At 42.1% G+C, this 16,739-nt stretch overlaps 1 protein-coding gene across 2 annotated transcripts in view; it reads left to right on the forward strand.

Moving 5' to 3' along the window:
- Positions 1 to 1,874: 1,874 nt before the first annotated feature.
- ABHD3 (abhydrolase domain containing 3, phospholipase) overlaps positions 1,875 to 16,739 on the forward strand; it is a 32,503-nt gene continuing 17,638 nt past the window's right edge. Inside the window, exons 1-4 of one of the 2 annotated variants that reach the window (XM_048840444.2) lie at positions 1,884 to 2,469; positions 10,613 to 10,776; positions 12,655 to 12,837; positions 14,728 to 14,773. In XM_048840444.2, coding sequence (XP_048696401.2) covers positions 2,308 to 2,469; positions 10,613 to 10,776; positions 12,655 to 12,837; positions 14,728 to 14,773 — 555 coding nt within the window. In that variant the 5' untranslated portion in view covers positions 1,884 to 2,307. Of the gene's footprint in view, positions 2,470 to 10,612; positions 10,777 to 12,654; positions 12,838 to 14,727; positions 14,774 to 16,739 lie in introns of both variants that reach the window. The other variant, XM_048840445.2, reaches the window with a different exon arrangement.

Consider the following 16,739-nt stretch of genomic DNA (forward strand, 5'->3'; position numbering starts at 1 on the left):
TGTTCCAGTTCTCCCCTCAGACTGCTGCTCCCCACCAGCCTCTTCCTTCAAGATGGTTTCTCAGCTCCAATAGCCACCTGATTTTCCTCTGAAAAAAGAAACTAGTACAAAAGGAATTAGCTAGGCTCCCTCCACCCACAAGATCATTATTTCTGTAATTGGAGACCTTCTCTAATCCAAAAACCCAATAATTCTCCCCAAAGCCCCCCATCATCACATAACCACTTTGCAGCAAAAATAGCAGAGCACCGAAGTGAGGTCTTTTTAAATTACTTTTACAAAACAACTAGTTACAGAGGAGACTAGACAAACAATAGGTTGAGTAAGCTGTTTGAATAACATGGTTTAGAGACAAGCATACAAAATCAAAGAAAAATCTATGGCTTCCCTCTAAATCCGTTAAAGCTAGGTTGATCCAATAGGTATCTAAGGAATGGAGGGCAAAGAGCATTGTAAATGTAGCAAGTATCTTTGGAATTTTGGACTCTGCTCCTTTGAAAAAGCTATAAGCAAAGTTCACACCGGGTTCCCCTCTCTCCCTCCCTCCCCTCCCCCAACTCTAGTGTCTCTTGGAATTGGGTACATAGGAACAAGAAGTGGTCTGTTCTCTTGTATCTCCGAGAAGATATCAGAGGATTACTAGAAGACTTAAACGGGCTATGTACAAAGAAACATTGTATGGAAGAACAGTTACTGGCACACCTACTACTGTCACTTCACAGGGTCTTAGAGTCCAAGCCCAAATATCTGTACTGCAATTAAACAGTCCCTTAACCTGAGCCCCACAAGTCCAAATCAGCTGGCACAGGCCAGCCACAGGGTTTTAATTGCAGTGTGATCATACCCAGTGTGTCACAGCTAAAAAGAAGAAGGAACAGATTGTTTAGCATAAGTAGTTAATACACATTTTGAGGGACCATTCAACATGACGTGGCCCATGAAGATTCATGTTTTTAAATCTTACAAAATCAGTTCAGCCCTCTTGCCAATGTATGGCCCTGTATAAGTGAGAGATTACTAGTTACTATTACTGTCTGAATATACACATGCTTAAATAATAAATATGGGTTTTTTTCTATTTTGACAACTGACACGTTAGTTTTAAATTCCAACCTTGCCTTGGACTCTGTTCTCACTGAAAGTGAGGAGCTTTAGGTCTGTCTGAAGAATTGCGGTTCACAAAGTGACTGAATGGAAATGACACATTGGCCATGAAAGCGAGAAGGTGAAAGCCTTGGCCTAGAATGGACTTGTTCTGCCAGAGCAGTGATTCCTGAACTATTTTCTGTAGAGAGCTGGCTGGGTATGTGTGATGCTTGAATATGACCATTATTATCATTGTTTCTACAACTGTTATGCAGTTGCAACAAATCTTGTACAAAGTATGTCACAAGGTGTAGACGGAAAAGTTATGATTTGCTAAGTATGATTACCCTGTTTATATGCATGTATCATTTTTTGTATCTGAAGTTATGAATATTGGCTATGTACAGGTATCTTATACATGTGTTGTATTCCTGGGTAACACCCAGCAGCAGACAGAATTTACATTGGTGCAAGACAGCTGTGTATTGATGGCCCATCATGGACACTAAACTCTCACAATGGGGCATAGAAGAAACTCATCCTGCCCAGATAGTTCTTCCTGTCCACACCTCAGTCTCGGAGAGGCCCATGGCCACTCCTTGTGAGTTATCAAACCACGATGTAAGGACATGTGATATGCAGGGAAGCCCTTTCTACACCATCGCTCCCACCTGCTAGTGAGTCAAAGCGCTTTGGAAGCATGGCCTTGAGCCCACCCTGCAACAAGCCTGATTCCTGCGCCCCCATCTCCAGCTAGAGGGCGGCAGGATCCTCCTGAATGCAGATCTCCCCACCCCCACCCCACCGCCACATCCCTGCCTCTCTAGCCCCCTGCCCGGGTGCGGCTCTTGCCCGCTGTCACAGCTATCTCGCCCCGTCCCCCACTGCAGTAATCTCCGCCCGAGCGCACGGCCCCGGCCTTGGACCACCGGAGGGGAGGGCAGGGGCGGAGCAGTCTGGGCAGCCGCAAGGAGAGGAAGCTCCGCGGCAGCTGGGGCTGCCCCGGAGCGTTCCGCTGGCTGCGGCATCGGCACCGTCTGGATCCCGGGGAAGCGGCAGGAACGGGGTCAGCTGCCGGACTTCTTCCCCCCGTGCTTCCCTAGGGTGTATGCGCCGGTCCCCAGCCCTGCATCGCCGGGCGCTTCACCCCCCCCCCCCCAGTGTGTGTGTGTTTGTGTGTGTGTTTGTTGCATCCCGCCGACCAGTGCTGCCTTTGCTGCTATGAGGCTGCTGGAGACCGATCTGCAGGTGCTGACCCGGGAGCTGTCCCTGTACCTGGAGATCCAGGTGCCGGCGGGGCTCTTCGGTTCCGGTGTGGGCTTGTCCCTGGTGCTGGGCTTCACCGCCGCCTTCGCCTGCTATTACCTCAATAGCATCGCCAAGGTGAGTGGAGACAGGCGCGGTAGGATGGTTCTGGGGGTAGAGGACAGATAATGCTCTGACAGCTTTACAGTAGGGTCACCGTCAGGTTAAAACGCTTTTTTAAAAAGGCAAATGTCCTCGGCTCTGATACAAATCGCCGCTCTCTCGCTAAAGCCAAGAGGAGTTTGCAAACCGCAGGACACTTCAGCACTCGCCCCCTTTCTTCTGCTCTGAAGTTTCTTTCACCTTTGGACAAGTAAAAGCAAAGCCGCGTTGATTCCGCTTTCTAGGCGGCTTCCAGTCAATGTCACTGTCGCCTGCCCTAGAAGGGTGCTCCTTTGTTTGGGTTGCACACACTGCCGGGAAATGCTCATTTGCTTACACAAACTGATTTACGGGATTTTTAGGTTTATTAAGTCTATCTTTTCGTATCCAATTTTTTGGGAGGGTGGGCAGGGGGATGGTGAGAAAATTGCCCTGACAGCATCCTTTTGTCAGTTTCAGTAGACAGGCCATGGGTACAAGGAGTGCTGGAAGGAGAAATTAAGAAAATTCTCCCCCTTCTAAACCATCTATTCTCTGGCTCTAAGCATTTACTAACATTGCAGCCAAAGAAAGTAGTTTATCTTTCTCCTCTGTACAATTTTTCTGTTCCCTGCATTGTCATTAGTTAGATATACATACTTTGATATGCAGCTCAGACACTTCTATGTTTCCTTCCCTGTATTTCACAAATAATTGACTCTGAAAGGGTTCACTCACCACAGGTGCACCTCCTTGTGGCTGGGTTATTATTTTTTTACCCCATCTGGCACTTCTGTTGGTCACCCCTGTGTCTGAATTGGATGCTCCCTTTTAACTCAGCCTTCTGACCAGTCCCTAACCCCACTTCCAGGGTAATCCAGTCACACCAGACAAGCTGTCAGGACACCATCTCAGTGGGTCTTCCCTTGCACCTCTAGGTCCTGCACCACTTCCCAGAGGCTGGTAGGGGAAGCCAGGCCCTCCTGCTAATCCAGGGACAAGTCTGACTAGCAATCCAGACCTGCTCAGTCTCAGTTGTTGTTTCCCTGCTCTTTCCTACCCCACCGCTTATCCCCTGCCTGTCTCTGTGTTTATCAGCAGAGTTTCCTCGGCTCCCTGTGGCTACATCACCCCCTCTAGACCTCTTGTGAGACTGCCTAGTCCAGGACAGGACCCCAGGTCTTACTCTCCCCCCAGCTCTCCTCCTTGCCCCTGACTAACTCCCTTTCCCTCTAGAGCAGTGATTCCCAAACTGGGGTTCGTGAACCCTTGGGGGTTCGCAAAATGTATCAGGGGGTTCTCAGAAAAAAATTCTGTAATAGTGGACAGAGCCATCCCTAGGGACCCTGGCCACCGGGGCAGCCCGAGCCCTGTGACCATGACTTCCTGGAAGAACAAGTTTAAGCTTTGTTGTAGTCGTGCGTTGTTTGGCTGAACTGCTCAAGACCCGAATCCTTGTGGGAGGAACTCTTTATCTGAGCTGGCTTCTTAAATACCTACATGCTGTTTCACATCTGGTACTCTTTGATGAAACATGTAGGAGGCTTAATCGAAGTGATATGAGCTACAAAAGTGGAATCTTGGAAGAGTGTTGCCATTTTCATAATGTAATAAAATTAATAATGTAATGATAAATAATAATGTAATAATAAAGTGTGTAATAAGCATGTCATAAAAAAACTAATTATTTCCAAGATCACTGCTTCTATAATTTATGCTCAGATAAGGGAGAAAATTCCTGGAAATATTCATTTTTAGGAGGTTCACGAGATTTGATATTTTCGTGAAAGGGGTGTGGTGTTTAGATGCTGCTTGTAATTATTAGAACTGGGAGCACTGGCTGTTGGGAGTCTGAAAGGACAGGAAACAGGAAGTGGGGGGAAGTTGAGGAGGCAGAGTGAGAGCTACCAAGGGTGCAGCAACAGCTTGGTAAAGAGGTTTCCACTTTAAAAATAAAGTCCTGTTGAAGTTTGTTAGTACCTTGCTTGGTTGCTACAACATTTTGGCAATGAGGATGGATCTTCTGCCTCTGAACCCACCTGCACCCTTTCTGCAAAGCCCAGATGAGCCTCCAATTGCTTTTACTGCCTGGATCCGTATGTTTGAGACTTATCCGCTTGCAATCGCTGCTACAGAGATTTCTGAAGTAAGACAGCGTGCTGTGCTAATCCACTGCCTTGGAGCAGAAGGGCAGTGTATATTTTACACTTTTCCCATTGCAGATGGTAAATATGAGACTGCACTCACTGCATTAAATAACATTTTTGTGCCAAAAGTGAATGTAGTAGCTAATCGCTACAGATTTCGCCAGTGTGAGCAGAAAACAGGGGAGACTATAATGCAGTATATTGCTTCCCTGAGGAGTCTGATTGTAACTTGTGACTTTGGGAATATGGCAGATGAGATGATTAGAGACCAGCTCATTGAGAAAACAACCATGCTTCATGTAAGAGAACGTTTACTTCTAGAACCACAACTTACACTAGAAAAAGCAATAACCATTGCTACCCAGATTGAGTCAGCTACAGCTGAAGCCAAAATAATGAGCATGGATACAGGAGGCACAGTCCAGGCTGTGACTCCTTTGCAGAAAAGTTCACTATCGCTGCAGACAAATGATTACAAGGAGAAAACTAATGGAAAACCACCGAATCAGCAAATTCAGAATACAGTAAAAGAATGCTTTCACTGTGGATCCCCACAACACCTTGAAAGCTACACAGGATGTCCGGCAAAAGTAGCTCAGTGCAATGATTGCAAAAAGATTGGGCATTTTGCTAAAGTATGTCGCAGCAGCCAGTTCAATCAACAGGTGCATTCCGTTACAATACCAGATGTTACTGTGCTGAGCGTGGACAAAATCACTACTGCACGTATTCCAGAACAAATAAAGTGCACAGTAAACATTTCCGCCATACCCTCAGGCAAATCACACTCTATTAAGCTAATGTTGGACACTGGCTCAGCAGTATCTATACTACCTGATTCCATCTATTTGCATTACTTTAAAGATGTGCCTCTTACTGAACCCAAACTTCACTTGGTGTGCTATTTGAAAAACCATATTCCAGTACATGGCTGCCTGCCAGCAATTGTTACTTTTGGTGATTGCTGTGTAACTGCAGAGTTCTACATTGTCCACAAAGGCACTCCTATCCTTGGCAGAGATTTATTGGCTGCTTTAAATCTCAGGGTAGTTAATGGACGCATTGATCTTCCTCAGCAAAACACTCTTGTGGTACACATACCAGTTTCAGCTGGGCCCAACACCAGGTTGAGGAGAAACTCGGCTGTGCATATGGGTTTCTACATAAAGTTAAAATGCGGAATAATGTGATGCCTGTATGACAGAAATTACGGTGCTTACCATTTTCAGTCAGGGAAGCTGTTTCAGAGGAACTTAGAAAACTTGTTCAAGAGGACCATTCAAGAATTGTTCAAGAGAACATTATTGAAGAGATTAACTCCTCGGAATGGGTTTCACCTTTAGTAGTGATGCAGAAGAAGGATGGAGGCATTCGCCATTGTGTGGACTTAAGGGAGCCAAATAAAGCTATTGTGATTGACAGCCATCCTCTTCCTCACATAGAAGAAGTATTTGCAGAACTCTGTGGAGCAAAGATGTTTTCTACTCTTGATTTGCAGACCGCATACTACCAGGTTATGTTGCATGAAGATAGCAGAGACCTCACAGCATTTATTACCCATGAGGGACTATTCCGTTTTAAACGTGTCCCATACGGTCTTGCATCAGCCCCAAGTGCCTTCCAAAAAATGATGTAATTGATTCTGAAGAATCAACATGGAGTTCAGTGCTATTTGGATGATATTATCGTGTTTGGAAATACGTTGGAGGAGCATGACAATAACTTGCAGTCGGTACTAAACTGCATCAGCAAAGCAGGCCTCAACCTCAATAGGTCCAAATGCAAATTTAGACAAACTGAACTCTCCTTTTTGGGGCATACAATTTCACAGGCTGGACTAAAACCTGATCCAGATCATATCCTGGCAATTTCAAATGCTCCTCCTCCAACAGATTTGCAAACCTTACGTTCCTTCTTCGGTCTTACCTCCTGACATGCAAAATTCATTCCCAGTTATGCTTCTGTTATTGAATTGTTATGAGAATTACTACAGAGAAGTTCAACTTTAGTGTGGACAACGGATGCACCAGCTAGTTTCGAAACGGTGAAAGACTTGATTGTACATAGTCCAGTATTTGCACTATTCACTCCTGCATTGCCCACAATTGTAACTACTGATCCTTCTGATTATGGACTTGGGGCTGTCCTCACACAACTTCATGAGGACAACACAGAGAGGACTGTTGCATTTGCTTCAAGGACACTAAGTAATGCTGAGAGAAAATATTCTACAGTCGAAAAAGAAGCACTTGCTTGTGTCTGGGCTACTGAAAAATGGAGAACTTACCTGTGGGGCCGCATGTTCAAGTTGCGCACAGACCGCAGCCTTTTGACAACGTTGCTCACCACAAAAGGACTGGGAAGAGCAGGATATCATATTGCTAGATGGTCTGCAAGACTACTCGCTTTCAATTATGAACCGGAATGTAAGCCTGGAAACCAAAATGTGGTAGCTGATTGCCTTTCTCACCTGCCTTTGCCTTCACCAGATGGTCTACTGGAGGATGAGGATGTAGTAGTTACGCTTATTATAAGCACTCTTACTGCAGTTACAAAAGTACAATTTCAAGCTGCTTGTTCAGTGTGTCCAATTCAACAAAAACTACGGGAATTTCTGATAAAGAGATGGCGCAGTAACCCTAAAAACCTTGACCCAGTTTTGCTGCTTTATTTTAGAGTTTGGGATGAACTTTCTTTGCTTGATGGCTGTGTGCTACGAGGTACACACCGGCTACTTGTGCCAGAAGAATTACAGTCAAAACTCATACACCTGGCACACGATACTCATCAAGGAATTGTCAGAACCAAACAATGACTACGGGATCTGTATTGGTGGCCAGAGATGGACTCTCAAACTGAAGCACTCATACAATCCTGTGTCACTTGCCAAATGCATGATAAGGCAGCAGTGACATGTACCCCTCCATTACAGCCTGTTCCTCTTCCTGAATCTGCCTGGGCAAAAGTGGCAATTGACATTGTAGGACCCTTTGATACTGCTCCAAAAGCCATCACCTTAATAGACTATTTCAGTAAATGGCCTGAGGTAGCATTTACATCGCAAATCTCTTCTGCTACAGTAATTAAGTTCCTCTCTTCAGTTTTTAGCAGGGAAGGTAACCCCAAAGAACTGGTTTCAGATAATGGTAGTCAATTTACTTTCCTGGAGTTTGAAACTTTTCTAGCAGAGAGGAACATTTTACACAGAAGGTCATCCCTATATTACCCTCAAGCCAATGGGGAAATCGGTTTAACAGAAGTTTGAAAAAGAGTTTGCAAAAGGCTAAACTGGACAGGCGATTGTGGATAACCTTCAGTACTGATTTCTTGCAAGCACCCGGGCTACACAACATGCCACAACGCAAAGATCACCCGCAGAGTTACTGCATGGGAAACAGATGAACATCTACCTGCACATCTACCAATGTGATATATGCCATCATGTGCAAGCAATGCCCTCTGCCATGTACATTGGTCAAACTGGACAGTCTCTATGTAAAAGAATAAATGGACACAAATCAGATGTCAAGAATTATAACATTCATAAACCAGTCGGAGAACACTTCAATCTCTCTGGTCACGCGATTACAGGCATGAAAGTTGGATATTACAACAGAAAAACTTCAAAACCAGACTCCAGCGAGAGACTGCTGAATTGGAATTCATTTGCAAATTGGATACAATTAACTTAGGCTTGAATAGAGACTGGGAGTGGCTAAGTCATTATGCAAGGTAACCTATTTCCCCTTGTTCCCCCCCACCCCCCATCGCTCAGATGTTCTTGTTAAACCCTGGATTTGTGCTGGAAATGGCCCACCTTGATTATCATACACATTGTAAGGAGAGTGATCACTTTAGATAAGCTATTACCAGCAGGAGAGTGGAGTGGGGGGAGAGAAAACTTGGATTTGTGCTGGAAATGGCCCACCTTGATTATCATACACATTGTAAGGAGAGTGATCACTTTAGATAAGCTATTACCAGCAGGAGAGTGGGGTGGGGGGAGAGAAAACCTTTTGAAGTGATAAACACCCATTTTTTCATGATCTGTGTGTATAAAAACATCCTCACTGCATTTTCCACTTTTATGCATCCGATGAAGTGAGCTGTAGCTCACGAAAGCTTATGCTCAAATAAATTGGTTAGTCTCTAAGGTGCCACAAGTACTCCTTTTCTTTTTGCGAATACAGACTAACACGGCTGCAACTCTGAAAACTGAACATTGCTGGACTGTAAAAGGCACGACCTGATGCCCCAGCCAAGGATGATGTGAGAAAAACAGTTGAACAGAACCCAGCAAAGTATAAGGCTTTCACAGACAAGCGGCGGGGTGCTAAGGAACCAAAGTTTGAGTGTGGTTCCTTCGTTAGAATACGAAAACCTGGAATTTTACACAAAGGGGACCATAAATTCACAGCTCCTCTTAAAATTATAGAGAAGAAGGGACCTTATACCTATCTACTTTCTGATGGGCGGGTATGGAATGCTTCTTATCTTGCACCTGCCTATGCACCAAGAGGAGATTATGCCAACACCCAGTCTGCATTGGATGACTTCACTGTAGTATCAACACAACAAGACGTTGCACTGGAACAGGGGCTTGAGAGACGGCCTGTCAGACCAGATGACCACCTGTCTGGACTAGAGACAATGTTAGGTAGTATCTAGTGTTTTCAGTGTAATATTTCTGCCAACAGTATAGTGTCTTGTTTCATATTTGTTCCTGTGGTTAGAACAACAATGTTTATTTTAATTGGGAGAGTGTCTTAAGGGAGGAGGGAATGTGGTGTTTAGATGCTGCTTGTAATTATTAGAACTCGGAGCACTGGTTGTTTGGAGTCTGAAAGGACAGGAATCAGGAAGGGGGGGAAAAGTTGAGGAGGCGGAATGAGAGCTACCGAGGGTGCAGCAGCAGCTTGGTAAAGAGGTTTCCACTTTAAAAATAAAGTCCTGTTGAAGTTTGTTAGTACCTTGCCTGGTTGCTACAACAAGGGGTTAACGAGTTGTTAAAGTTTGGGAACCACTGCGCTAGAGAGTGACTACAGACCTCCTCCTTACAACCCCTTCCTGCTCGCACTTCCTGGCTTTATACTATTAGCCCAGCTCTGCTCCCAGCTGGGCTTTGTCTGCTATTAGGCCCTATCAAGCCCCAGTTCTCCAGGTACAGCATCTAAGGTTAATTGACCTCACCAGTCCCACCTTAACACAGTCAGGGCTTGTGTGGGGTGGACCCCACTTCACAGACTCAAATAATTTGGATGCAATGAGCCAGATCTTCATCTGGTGTAATTTACACCAGATAAGGATTTGGCCTGATGTTTCATTTCTTGAGAAAGTACAGGAGACACTGTATGTGATTACTGGGAATATACACAGAGGCTTTTCCACCAAAGGAAGGATGGCCTTGTGGTTAAGGCAAAAGACTGGGTGCTGGGAGAATTTGGTCCTGTTGCTGGCTGGGCTTTAGGCGGTGTCTAGCACTTTCTTCAAATTTCCCACTGTTGCACTACTGCTGAGAAGCTAGAGAGGACTAAGTAACATCTTGTTTAAAATACTAGCAGCTTGTCAGCACTAGCATTCCCACAGACCTCAAACTTCCTGTACAAAGAGTGTGTTTGTGTTTCTTTATTTCCCCATCTGTGAAATGCGGGTAATAATATTTGCCTGTTACACAAGCTTTTTTGGGACATAAGTCATATTTGCAAAGTGCTTTCCATCCTTTGATGGAAGGCATTATGCCAGCATAAACTATTTTTCATGAGAGTATAAGTACTTTAATAACCTGTTTTAGAACCATCTCATGAATCCATAATGTTTAGAATCAATAGTGTTGTTCTTTGCTTTTTGCTGGTGCTTTTTGATGTACTTATGTTTTTAAAATGAAAGCAAAAATTAATTACGAAAATAAATGAGCTCGCTGGTAGAGAATGAAACAGCCTTGCCTGAGTTTTGTTCATGGATGCTGCATACCTGACTGTGGTCTCTCTTCCTAGAAACCTCAGTTGGTGACTGGCAGTGAGAGCTTCAGCCACTTTCTCCAAGAACATTGTCCTGTAGTGACAGAAACTTACTGCCCCACAGTATGGTGCTGGGAGGGCCGGGTGCAGACCCTCTTGCGTCCCTTCATCACCTCAAGACCCCCAGTGGAGTATAGGAAGTGAGTGCCTCTTTCTTGCAAGTTACTAATTTTTCTGCAGCCACATTATCATCAATGCTGATAGTATTTCATGTAACTAGTAATTTAGGAACCACCAGAACTCAGATACCACAGTAATGCTTGTGGTATAATAACCTAGATAGATGTATATGTCTCAGGTAGTGTATACCATACCTTGGGGGAAGAGGGAAGCATACTGTTACTCTTTTTCCCAGCTTAAAAACTGCTCCTTTAGTATTCCTTTTAACTCCCCACCAGAGCCAAATTCAGCTCCTTGGTAAGTAGGCACAACTCTTCTGAGTGCCAGGGATAAATCTTGCCCCCAGGTTTATCCTTTGTTCTTGGATGCTTGAGTTAGGACATGAATAGGTATTTATATTTATTGCTCTTTCTCTAATAATCTCCCTTACACACACATGGGGCTCAGTCTGCAGGTCCTTCAAAGCTGCATTTGGCACAGGCCCCGAGGGTGAGGGAAAAGTGGTTTTATGTCACCTTTACAACTTCCCTGAACCTGGGCCCAGGCAGATGCTACTTCAGCCCCTTGTGCAATGTTGAGTAGCTTCAGCTTGCACCAGCTCCCAAAGGGATATTCTAAAGGACAACTAGGATGGCTGGAGCACAGAACTGCTTTGGCCAGACCCTGTTTTTCTGCTCCACAACATTTCCTTTATTCCCGGGTCTGTGAGGAAGGTGGATAGATCTGGGAACACAGACTTTGTGCCACTCAAGCTTTGCCTCATGCAAGAAGAATCCTCAACTGGCCATGTAAAGCAGCTTTAAGTCTGCTTCTTGTTGCTGAAGCAGTGCAAAGCAGACTTAGTAGGGCCCAGGATTTGGCTTATTCACTTTAAAATATGTGATTCATATATGTGATTCATATGTGATTCATATTCACTAGTGCTACTAGTGTTGTATTGCTGAGGAAAGAAAAGTTATACGTAAGGCAGACCTCATTATGGTAATTTGTAGAGCATTTGAGTGTTTGTTCACTTTCTTCATCAGAAAGTTGCTAGATGACAGGGAAAATACAGTATGCTTATAAAACTGACTCAAAACTTCATCTGATGGTTTAAGCCTTGCTTGGTTTCTTGGCATATTATCAAGTTTGTTGCAGTCTTAACACAGATGAGTTTTAAAAGTACTAACTAGCAAAATTTGTAGACATAGGGCAGGGGTTCTCAACCTGTGGCCCGTGTGCCACTTACAGTCCAATCAACGCAGAGCTGTGGCCCATGTGATATCCTCAGGGCCATACAGGTAGCATTGGATGCAGCCCACATAACACGTTGTGGGCCGCATATGTGGCCCAGAATGGTAAATAGGTTGAGAACCACTGACATAGGGTGACATCCTGGCCTCATTTAAACAATGTGTGTTTCTGTCAATAAAACATACACACACACAGAACCCCCTTAACTTACCAAAACAAAACCCACTACACACATTTCTCCCCCAAGGAGATGATGAGAGAAAAAAACGTGTGACAGAAGTTAGTCACATTGCTTAATTTCCTACTAGATGACATTCATACTATAGTGACGAGCATGTTATTAGAATCTCTATAGAAGGCAATGGCAAAACTCCCATTGACTTCAATGGGACCAGGATTTCACCAGTAATTCACAAAGGACTAGATCCTCAGCTGGTGGAAATCAGCATAGCTCCGCAGAGGAAATATACTGACTTACACTAGCTGAAGGTCTGGCCCTTAATGAATTACAATTACACACAAATTTTGCTAGCTAATACTTTTAATACTAAAATAAGATTAAGGATATAAATTCCACAACTAATATTTTCTGAACTGTAAATACCTTTCATGGTACATTTAAAAAAAACCCTAATCAATATTGTCTCTTGAACTGTTCCTTTCAGTGAGCTTATTAAAACAACAGATGGAGGACAGATTTCACTGGATTGGTTTGATAATAATGACAGCATATGTTTTCCGGATGCCAGCACAAGACCCACTATCCTATTACTGCCTGGCCTCACAGGAACAAGCAAGGAATCCTACATTCTTCACATGATCCAACAGAGTGAAATGCTGGGATATAGGTACTCCTAGCTTCACTGGCTAGCGTTTTGCTTGTTCAACTAAAATTGTTTGTATGTGTGTGTGTATAAGATGTCTACTAGAGCAAATTATATCTACATAAATAAATTACATAGGATAATATTTGATAATAATAAATAAGAATTGTATAGAGCACTGTATGGGCCTATTTCTCTACTGCCCTCCACCTCATGCAAAGTGTGTGCAAAATGCAAGATGTCAGAGCAGCAGCTTTCAGACATACTTTGCTCAGGTGTAAATTACCACACAAGGTGTAAGGGAATGGAAAATGATTCCCTTAATTATTTATAAACGTGTCTTATTCATTCTTTTTGTAAGCTTTCCTTTGTTCCTTCAAGAGGAGGGCTGTTGTGTTGAGCTCCAAACAGGTGAATGTGGAGGGGACTGTTGGGGTTGCCAGCTCAGGCAAGGGCTACTGGATCCATACTTACTCAGATCCAGTGACCACAAGCCCCTATCTACTGTGTGTAGAGTGGCAGCATTCCAGCCCTGTAACTGATGGTTAAGGGGTAGATTTTGTCATGCAAGAACTGTTCTGCCCATAGCCCACTTATTCAGGCTTTGAGGAAGAGTTGGGTTGGGGAAGTGAATTGGATCATAACTAGGGCTGACAGGTGCAATAACTTTGCTGCTGTTCTGCTTCAGGATGAAATAACATGGTGTACCATTGTGATTATGTAACCCACACACCTTCTGGGTGTGGTGTTCTGGCCCACCTAGTGGCACCGAGACCACTTGAGAGAGAGAGAGATTAATGAGTTTGCTCTACATCCTTGGCTAAGAGACAGTTGGCTTTTAGCTCATGCTGTAGAGGCTCATCCACTAAACTCCAGAGGTCTCAGGTTCAATCCCACCTGCCCACCAACGACCGGGGTCTGTCGGCATTACAGTTACTCCAGCATCCCTATTTCAAGACTACTGAGTTTTGTCCCTTCAGACTGAGTTCTGGCACTGAGTATATTGACTTCTGCAAATGCTCATGTATGACCATTCATATTTGGCTACTCATTCTCCACATGGAGGTTCAGATACCTGTATTACTTTTTAAAAAATTGTAAAATAACTTAAGAACCCCCTCCCCGAAACCTAAAACATGGGTACCTTTTTTAAAAAAAAATAAGTATTTATATGTATTCATGACAAATGTGTACACGTCAGGGCACCCAAGAAGAATATAGCTTTAAAAAAAAAAGTTTAGGTCAGATCCCAACGGAATAGGGTGGTTTTGTTTTTCATTAATTTTAAGCAATAAAATCACTAGAATTAAAAGAAAAATAAGTCCATCTTTTTTGCATTTAATCAACTTTTTGAAAAACTAAAAGTTTTTAGAGTAGAGAGGAAAAATAAAACAATAAGATTTATCAAGAAAACTAAAGATCTTTAAATCAAGGTAATTCTTACTACCCTGAAAGCATTGCCACTATCACTAGGATCAAATAGAGAGAGGTCCATGCTGCACCGATTGAAAACTCCCCTCCGCAACAACCCATACAAAACTCTGGGGTGTTTAGATCTGTGGTTTCGGTTCTGGCTCATGTCTACTACCAAATAAACATAATATAGGCTGACTCTGATCCTGCAATTTGATCTTCATGGGCAGATACATGTCCATGTAGAGCCCAATTGACTTCAGTGAATCTCTGTGCAGGCGTAAGAGTCCATCCACGCAGGTCAGATTGCAGGACAAGAACTTTACATATTGAGTAAATACATTTAGACTTCTTATTGGAACACATTTCTTTATGTATTTCCAGTACATTTTTTTATTTTTACATGACCTTTAAAAATAAAAGTGTAATCCTAAGATGATGCTTGTACACGTCTATACAATAAACAATGTATATATTCAGATTTACCTTCTCAATTTTTAGATGTGTGGTTTTTAACAACCGAGGAACTGCTGGTGAGACTCTCTTGGTAAGGATCAATTTTTTAAAAAATAGGAACTTTCATTGTGTAGACAGCATGTATTGAAGTCATCAGTGTTAATTCTTAGGGCTGGATTCTAATCTAAGATGACCACGCTTGATGTGGCTAACTAATAAATGACTAGTATAGAATCTAATCTGTAGTTGACAGAGTGCATATCTCTAATTATATTTATTCAGATTAGGATAGCGCCCATCTTCAATTTTTAACCTCAGTTCTTATAGTGGAATATGCTAAAATGTGGTTGGTCAGTTAGGGCCAGATCAAAAGCCCTGGAAATCAATGGAAAGATTCCCATTGACTTCTATGAGTTTTGGGTCAGGCCCTTAGTTCTTGATTTTATAACTGGCATATATTCACCTTTTAAAAAGGCTATTCATTTCTTATATGGCATCTACTTTACTTATAGGGGCTCCATGTTCCTTGATAAAGAGCAAACCATAGACGTTTAAAGTTCAGAAATCATACTGTCGTTTTCTGAATTTTGGATGGTTGGATGTCATCAATAAAAATGCTTTGTGATAGCTGCTTTTCTGGAGGATAACATGACTTTTGCAGCAATAAATAAATGTACTATAATCTGCACAATACAGATGGAGTGTATTCCATTGATGTATTTCATTTTATAAAGATTTGAATAATTTAATATCTCTACCAGCAAAATTAATATCTTTTGTATTTTCTTCTCCAAAAATACTATATTATCTAAATGTACATTTGTAATTTATCCATTGCAATATTTTCTAATGTTTTAACACATAAATCAGAAATAAGCAGTGGCAGTTACTTTAAACTGAATTGTCTGTATGAATTTTAACTGGACCTGGATAAAATTTTTAAAAACTTTGCCATTATTAACTGACCCACCATTATGCATTATTGTATGAATGAACCAGTTTTATCTGAAACATTTTGTTTTTTGATATAAGCCTACTTTTATTTTTTTCCCAACAATTACAATACAGGATGAGCTACTAGCAGAAGTTGTTTTCAGGATTTACACAGCATATTATTTTAGAAACTAGTGATAAATTACTGAAATCTTAAAGCTAAGAACTTTTTGCAGCTAGGCTCAAGATGTGCTGAAATATTGCTGAATAAGCTTTGTTTCTTCATATATATTTTGTTGGCAAGTTCTGCAGCTGTTATGAGTGTGCACAATACTGTGTATTGTTTGCATTTTTTAATCCACTGATTTTTAAAACAACTTAAAATGCCCATTGTGCTTTCTCTTAACCCATTAAAATGTTTCAGTGAAAACACTGCCATGTTAAGAGTCACTTTTCTGCATACTTTTGGAGATGTATATACAAAGCTGTTTTGTGACACACAAAGTCCTTGTTGATGAATTTCAGATTCAGTAAGTGAAAAGATCTCTTGTTTCAATGCTTTGTGTTTATTTCAGTGTAATCGGCTTAACATATTTTATAAGATCTTACTATGGACTAAAACGGCTGAAGTTATAACATTTTTTCTGCAGGTTTTTTCCCCCCACATATTTATATAAAATCCCCAAGTAATGAGTCTGAAGCATAGTCAGGCAACATAATAAAACGTAGTCATGACAATAATTCTTGTTCTTGTCTTTAGAGAGTGATTTAACTTTAAATTTCCATTATACAATGCCTATTTAAAGGATCAGGACTTAAAAAATACTGTACTATCATTGGTGTTCTGTTGAACGTTAGTTTGTTAGATTGAATTACTGTTTTTAAATGATCATATGTTAGATGAGCACAGGCATTTCAGTTGAAAAAGCAACAGATACGTTTATTTTATTGTTTTAAAATATCCTCATACAGCACATAGAAATGCACTTGGGTTTCAGAAATTAAATGTCATATAAGCCCAGTATCTCTCTGTTTTTACAGGATTTAAGTCAAGCATACTTTCTTATGAAAAACATTGTAATCTCCTTAATGAAAATAATTTACTTTTCTTTCTGCAGACTTGC

Source organism: Caretta caretta, chromosome 2 (assembly GCF_965140235.1).
Source record: "Caretta caretta isolate rCarCar2 chromosome 2, rCarCar1.hap1, whole genome shotgun sequence".
NCBI lineage: Eukaryota > Metazoa > Chordata > Testudines > Cheloniidae > Caretta > Caretta caretta.